Consider the following 7,285-nt stretch of genomic DNA (forward strand, 5'->3'; position numbering starts at 1 on the left):
CTGCCGCGGGCCCGGCATCCCCAGCAGCACCCCGTTCCACGGCCTTCGCCACCCGAGACCACCCCACACCCTATCGCTGCCGCGCCGGGTCACACCCCCCCCCACCGGACGCTGCACCCCCGCAGCCCCTGTGACGGCCCCGCGCCCCCGGCCTGCGGCACCCCCCGACCGGGCGCCCGGCCCCGGTTAAGGGCAGTCACCGCCCCGCGCCCCCGGGGGCTGCACCCCGGAGCGGCCCCGTCAATCCTCGCGCGCCGCGGAAGGGGCGGGGCCAAGGAGCCGCCGGCCGCCAATAGGCAGCGCCTGCGCCCCCGCCCCTCCAGTGTCACCGCGCGCGGCGGCCGTGGCCGCCCTGCGTCCCCCGCCGCCATTGGCTGCCCGCGCCCCGCCCCGGGGAACAGCGGGGGCGGGGCCGCTGGCCGCTCGCTGATTGGCCGCGGCGCGCGGCGGCCCCGCCCCCGCCGGTGAAGGTGAGCGTCTCCTCCAGGCGCCGCGCGCCGCCCGTTACCGGACCCCAGCGGAGCGGAGCGGAGGGGGCCGCGCCGCCATGGCCGCCTCCATCTTCACCGCTGTCCCCCGCGCCCCGCCCGTCGCCGTCTTCAAGCTCACGGCGGATTTCCGGGAGGACGGGGACTCGCGGAAGGTCAACCTGGGCGTGGGCGGTGAGTCCGCGGCCTTCCCCGGCCCGGCGGGGCCCCTCTCCGCGGGGGGGAGGCCGGACGGGGTCCCCGCGGCGGGCCCGGCGCCTGCTGGAGAGGTTGGGCGGCAGCAGCGGTGCCCGGGCACGAAAGGTCACCGGGCGCCGCGTAGCGCCTGGCAAAGTGCCGGGCGGGGGGGCGGGCGGCGGGTAACCGGCGGCCTCAAGGTCGCGGGCGCGGCCCCGCGCTGGCCTGCCCGCCGGGCTCGGGTGTCGGTGCCCCGGGCAGGCCCGACGTGCCCCCGGGCGCGGAACGGACGGCTCTCCCTCTCCTGGCAGCCTACCGCACGGACGAGGGGCAGCCATGGGTCCTGCCGGTGGTGAGGAAGGTGGAGCAGATGATCGCCAGCGACAACAGCCTGAACCACGAGTACCTGCCCATCCTGGGCCTGCCCGAGTTCCGGGCCAACGCCTCCCGCATCGCCCTGGGTGACGACAGCCCCGCCATCAAGGAGAAGCGGGTAGGTGGTGGGTGGGCAGCGAGACCCCTCCTTGCTGGGAGACCTGCCGGGGTCCCCGGGGTGTCTCTGCAGCGGAGCCAGCAGAAGAGCAGAAACGTGTGGAGTAGCTGCATTTTGGCAGGATTTGGGGATTTTTCTCTGATGTGGCCTTTGCTGGTTGTAGGTCGCTTGATGAACCGGGGGATGTGAAGCCCTTTGTACAAGTGGTTGTAGTTTTTGGGGAAAGACCGAAGGTGGTCTGTGATTGGAATTTGTTTTTCCCTTCATCATTTAAGGGTTGTCCCACGGGAAACTGAAGTCAGAAAATAGACCACATTTCCTGAACCAGTTAGGGATCTGCTCTGTGCCAAAAAGTAGCAGAAACAACTGGAGTCTATTTATAACTGTGTCAGGATGGGCCTGGGCGCCGAGGGAGGTTGAAGACCACTGAGAGGGGATGGTGTCCTGGCTGGGGTAACCCCTGGGAGCATGTCTGGGATCCTCAGCCTGGTGAAGAGAAGGCTCCGGGGAGACCTTATAACGGCCTTCCAGTACCTGAAGGGGCTCCAGGAGAGATGGGGAGGGACTCTTGATCAGGGAGTGGAGCCATAGGACGAGGGGTAATGGTTTTAAACTGAAAGAGGGGAGATTTAGATTAGATACTAGAAAGGAATTCTTTGCTGTGAGGGTGGTGAGACCCTGGCCCAGGTTGCCCAGAGAAGCTGTGGCTGCCCCATCCCTGGAGGGGTTCAAGGCCAGGCTGGATGGGGCTTTGAGCAACCTGGTCTGGTGGGAGGTGTCCCTGCCCATGGCAGGGGGGTTGGAACTGGATGATCTTTAAGGTCCCTTCCAACTCTGACCATTCTATGATCCTGTCTTGCTGTTGCGAACACCTCTGCTCCCTGTGCACTGATAACCGGGTGGACCCTGCTGGCAACTCTCTCTGTTGCAGATTGGAAGCGTTCAGTCCTTGGGTGGGACGGGCGCTCTGCGTATTGGTGCAGAGTTTCTGAGGCGGTGGTACAATGGAAACAACAACACGGCGACCCCGGTGTACATCTCTGCTCCGTCCTGGGGTGAGTGCTGTCGCCTGTGTGGCCGCTTCCGTGCAGGGAGCCCTGTGGGTCAGCGAGGGAGGAATGGCTGAGCTCCTTGCTGGGGCCTAGGCAGTGGGAGAGGAGCCTTTCCCTTGTGGGTAAAGTGAGTGTAAGTGTCTCCATCACATATTTTGGTGGCATTTAGGGAGATACTGGGACTGGAGAAGGTCGCTTGTTGGAGGTGAGGCCTGCTTTTCTGAAAAGTGATTTCTTTCCTCAGAGAACCACAACTCTGTATTTGTGGATGCTGGCTTTAAAGATATCAGAACCTACCACTACTGGGATGCTGCCAAGAGGGGTCTGGATCTCCAGGGGCTGCTGGATGACATGGAGGTGAGTAAAACTGGCATGGGACAGGCTGAGCTTGGTGCTGTGCTGCCAGCAGCTGGCTGGGCTCGTGTGCTGTGCCTGGAAGTGGATTTCTAGGAAAGAAGCTGCTGGTGCCCAGAGCAGCACGGGGCCTCTCCTTCTGCTGTGGGTGCCCAGTCTCATTGGTGCACATGACCAAGACCTGCTCTCTTCTCAGAAAGCTCCAGAGTTCTCCATTTTCATCCTCCATGCCTGTGCACACAACCCAACGGGCACAGACCCTACTCCGGACCAGTGGAAGCAGATCGCTGCTGTTATGAAGGTATGGGCTGCTGCTGGGGCTAAAGCAGTACTTGAGGGGACAGATAGCTCTTGAGCCAGCTGGATGTGGGCTGTAGGGAATGGCATGAGATGTGGCAGGAGCTGGAAGAGTCCCACAGGGCAGGTGTTAAAGGGAGAGGCTGGCAGGATGCTGCTCCTCTGTGCTCAGAGAATAGAAGCATCCCACTTCTGCTCGTGCCTCCAAGTTCTTGCTTTCAGACTCTGTGGTATGGGCTGCAGTGAGGTTTCTCATGCTGGAAGGATTCTCCAGGGGCACCTGCTTTCACGGGTGCCGGATAGTAGGATGTGAGTTGAGGGATCTCTTGTGCTCTGTGTCCCCCAGAATGGGGAGGAGGCAGCTGCTGTAGTTTTTTCCTGCATTTGGCCTTTTCTTGACCACTTTAGTCTTCCTATTCCTTTACCCCAAGTAGAAAGAAAGTATTCCAGTCTGGTGTTGCTGGACAATGTTTCCTTTGTATTCACCCAGAAGCTCAATGGTCATTTTTCCCTCCTATGGGGACAGCGGGGGGGAAAGTGAAGGTTGTGGGGGAGGGGTTTCCCTCTAACACTGTTCCTCCTTGCAGCGACGGTTCCTGTTTCCGTTCTTCGATTCGGCGTACCAAGGTTTTGCCTCTGGCAGCCTGGACAAGGACGCCTGGGCTGTGCGATACTTTGTCTCCGAGGGCTTTGAGCTCTTCTGTGCACAGTCGTTTTCCAAGAACTTTGGGCTCTACAGTGAGTGTCTGGCAGTAAACTGGCCCAGGGGCATCATACTCAAGGCAGATGGGGCTGGCATGCTGGGGGGCGGGGAGAGCTCTGCATCGCCATGATGTGTGGGACCGATGGCTCACCCATCTTGGCTTGTCCACAGATGAACGTGTGGGGAACCTGACTGTGGTGGGGAAGGATGCAGACAACGTGCAGCGTGTGCTTTCCCAGATGGAGAAGATTGTGCGCACCACTTGGTCCAACCCTCCCTCCCAGGGAGCGCGCATTGTGGCAACTACACTTTCTTCCCCGCAGCTCTTTGCCGAGTGGTACGTGTGGCCAGGGCTGGTGGGAGAGGGGAAGGAGGGGGAAGCTGTCTCCCTGAGTGCCAGCCTTGGCCACGTGGCTCCAAACCAGGCAGCTGCTTGTCCTCACGCTCTCTTTCTTGCTTTCTTCAGGAAAGACAATGTGAAGACGATGGCAGATCGTGTCTTGCTCATGCGGTCAGAGCTTCGGTCTCGCCTGGAGTCCCTTGGGACCCCGGGCACCTGGAACCACATCACGGAGCAGATCGGCATGTTCAGCTTCACAGGGCTGAACCGTAAGTACCAAGTGACCTGGTGAAGGGAAGATTGGGTGAGGAGAGTTTTGCTGGGCGTAAGCTGGGCTGAAGCAGTCCAGGCAAGAATCTCTTGGGGACCTCTCTGGAGGCCTGGTATCACTGCCTCTGTGCCTGGGTAGGGATGAAGCATCAGGCAGCATTTTAGTGACCAGTGCTGGAAGTTTTTTGCTTGTTGTGAAAGATTCAAGCAGCCCTGACTGGTTCTTTGGGTTTTTCTGAGCTGTGAGGTTACTGCTCTGACCTGATGTCCAATTATTTCCCCAGCTAAGCAAGTGGAGTACATGATCAAGGAAAAACACATCTACCTGATGGCTAGTGGGCGCATCAACATGTGTGGCCTGACTACCAAGAACCTGGATTATGTGGCCAAGTCCATCCATGAAGCTGTCACAAAAATCCAGTGAAGCACACGAACAACCAAACTTACATGAAGTCACCAAAGCTGTAGTGTGTAGTCCCGTGTCTTTCCCTGCTCGTGGCTTGCCTTGTCCCACACCTCTTGAGGGTTTAATAAAGATGGGGGCAGTAGCTCAATCAGGGATAATAATCTGTTGATATTTTTTGAAATACCCCTTGCAATATGGGTAAGGCAGTGGCCCCAGAAGGGTGGGAGCAGCATGAGCTGCTTTGGCTCTTGTTTGACTGACAGCGGCTTGATCTTCAGGAACTTAGAGCTGCACGTAAAAATCAGCTCCCTGTAACTGCTCAGTTTGATCTAGGTGAAGTCTGGTGCCGGTGCAATATGCTGTAGGATAACAGCCCAAATCAGTCGGGATCTCGTATGGCTTGTAAACTAATGTCACATTAGTATTTTGGGGAAGGGTTGAAGCTGTCACTAGCTTTCCCCCCGCCCAGTTCTGAGTCTTAAGTGAGCAAACATTCGTAATTGTGGTAATTGCTGCTTTGTGTTGCTGACAGAAGATTAAACCTCCATCTCTGAACACTACCCCTGCCTTGTGTGATGCCGTGCCGTCAGGCTGTGCTAGCCTCTTCCCAGGCTGAGGTTAAAGCCTCAGCATCCTGGTTTGTCTGCTGGGTCTTACTCCGTTTGTTTCAAGGCTTTCCCTTTCTCCCTTGTGGTGTGTTGCAGCTTTGCAGCTCTGATGATCATGGTTGCTACTAACAGGGCACAGTCCTGTTGTGAAAGTGTAGTTGAGAGCTCCCCGTGACCCTACGTGAAGCTGACCTGTTCTTCCCACGTCTGGCTTGTGTTCCTCTTGCTGCCCCCCCTGCCCTCTGCTGTCCGGCCTCTCCTCTTGATCTCCATGTGCTTGCTTTCTGGAGGGTTGTGTGTTACCCATCCATCTGCAATCCCTCCCTGGCCCAGAGCTCCCCGCCTGCTGTCTATGTGTCAAAAAGCGGATCTTCCCTCTTCTTCCTTCTCAGCAGGCCCCTGGTGAACCATCACCTACTCCCCTTGGCTTCAGCGGGGCCTGTCAGCAACAGCCTGTGTTTCTGGCACTGGAAAAGAGCTGGGACCATCTGCTTCTGCTCTCTGCAGTCCCTGTTTGCAGCTCTATCTGTGATCTGATATTATCACCTTGATAGAGCAGCCTCCTGCCAAGATCTTGGGGAAGAAAGAGGAACAGTCCCTTTCCTTGGGTCGGTCGGTGGTAGTCACTGCTGCCCTGGTGGATCTCGCTTGTGCTGCAGCTTGGACAGCAAAGGTGGAAATGGTGCCTTATTCCCTTGCTGTGTTTGCAGAGAGACAGCGCATGGGCTCTCGTTTGTCCTTCTCAAAACAGCATTCGTGTCACACAAGAGAGTGAGCTGAAGGCAGCCTTTCCTCGTGCAGGTGGGGAGCTTTTTCTCTAGGCATCCACCCACAGCTGGAATGATGGGGCAGTGGTTAAAGAGTGATTTTTTTTTTTTTTAGGGGCGATCTCGGGAGAGGGAGTTGAAGGAACCAGCTCTCCTCTTGTTATTTCTGACCTCTGCCTACGCTTCTGTTCTTGCAGCCCTCCAGGTGTGGAGCCTGCCTCACCCCACACACGATCGGCACTAGTCCTTTGCTAGCCGCACTAGCCTTGGCTTTCCTAATGAGTGACCTAAATTTCTCCCTTTCTGTGGTGTAAGCTCATTATCCCATTTACCATGGCAACAGAGGACAGATTATTCCTTTCCTCTTTGCAACAGCTTTTTATGTATCTGAAAACTTCCTCTCTCCCCTTCACATCCTTTACTGGTTGAGATTAAGCGACCCTGTTTCCTTCAGCCTTTGGGGTAGGTTGTTTTCCAGCCCTTGCTTTCCTCTGGCCTCCTTTCAATTGCTGGGTGTTTCCTGAGAAGGGCAGTGCCCAGACGGAGATGCAGTTATTCCAGCTGAAGTTTTTATCAGCAAATTTATGGGATTTCTGTCACTATCTGTCAGGCTCTACCAGCACGTGTATCCCACTATTGTGTTTGCAACAGCACGACATTAACTCCTGTTCTTCCCCAGCCCTTGTCTGCGCTGCTGTGATGGGGTTCTAAGCGCTGCCGAGCGCTTTCCTGGCAGCACGAGTGACAGAGAGCCTGGGGTCACAGGGAGAAATTGGGAAGCTCTTGCTGACCTGGTCAGCCCCCGCCTGGTTGGGGGTGACCTGCTGGAGAGCAGCTCTGAGGAAAAAGATCTGGGAGTCCTGGTGGACAACAGGATGCCCATGAGCCAGCAATGTGCCCTTGTGGCCAAGAAGGCAAATGGCATCCTGGGGGGCATCAGGAAGAGTGTGACCAGCAGGTGGAGGGAGGTCATCCTCCCCCTCTGCTCTGCCCTGGGGAGGCCCCATCTGGAGCACTGGGTCCAGTTCTGGGCTGCCCAGTTCCAGAAGGACAGGGAACTGCTGGAGAGGGGACAGCAGAGGGCTACAGAGATGATGAGGGGCCTGGAGCATCTCTCTGATGAGGAAAGGCTGAGGGACTTGGGTCTTTTTAGTCTGGAGAAGAGAAGACTGAGGGGGGATCTGATCAACACCTATAAATACTTCAAGGGTGGGTGTCAGGAGGATGGGGCCAGTCTTTTTTCAGTGGTGCCCAGGGACAGGACAAGAGGGAACGGGCACAAACTTGAATGTAAGAAGTTTGATCTAAACATGAGGAGGAACTTCTTTCC

At 57.4% G+C, this 7,285-nt stretch overlaps 1 protein-coding gene across 1 annotated transcript; it reads left to right on the forward strand.

Annotated features, from left to right (window-relative positions):
• Positions 1-442: 442 nt before the first annotated feature.
• On the forward strand, positions 443-6,407 carry GOT1 (glutamic-oxaloacetic transaminase 1). The gene is made up of 10 exons (XM_074159181.1): positions 443-662; positions 977-1,158; positions 2,090-2,213; positions 2,455-2,567; positions 2,761-2,865; positions 3,449-3,599; positions 3,736-3,901; positions 4,031-4,173; positions 4,459-5,989; positions 6,071-6,407. The coding sequence occupies exons 1-9, from the start codon at positions 548-550 to the stop codon at positions 4,596-4,598; spliced, it is 1,239 nt and encodes a 412-aa protein (XP_074015282.1). The 5' UTR covers positions 443-547; the 3' UTR covers positions 4,599-5,989; positions 6,071-6,407.
• Positions 6,408-7,285: the final 878 nt, after the last annotated feature.

This window comes from Numenius arquata, chromosome 15 (assembly GCF_964106895.1).
Source record: "Numenius arquata chromosome 15, bNumArq3.hap1.1, whole genome shotgun sequence".
Lineage (NCBI taxonomy): Eukaryota > Metazoa > Chordata > Aves > Charadriiformes > Scolopacidae > Numenius > Numenius arquata.

Excerpts from the sequence above, each read along its gene's own strand:
- GOT1 (XM_074159181.1), top strand. The coding sequence starts at position 548 with ATGGCCGCCTCCATCTTCACCGCTGTCCCCCGCGCCCCGCCCGTCGCC. Across the intron at positions 2,214-2,454 it reads CATCTCTGCTCCGTCCTGGG|AGAACCACAACTCTGTATTT; the intron begins GTGAGTGCTGTC and ends TTCTTTCCTCAG. Across the intron at positions 2,866-3,448 it reads AGATCGCTGCTGTTATGAAG|CGACGGTTCCTGTTTCCGTT; the intron begins GTATGGGCTGCT and ends TCCTCCTTGCAG.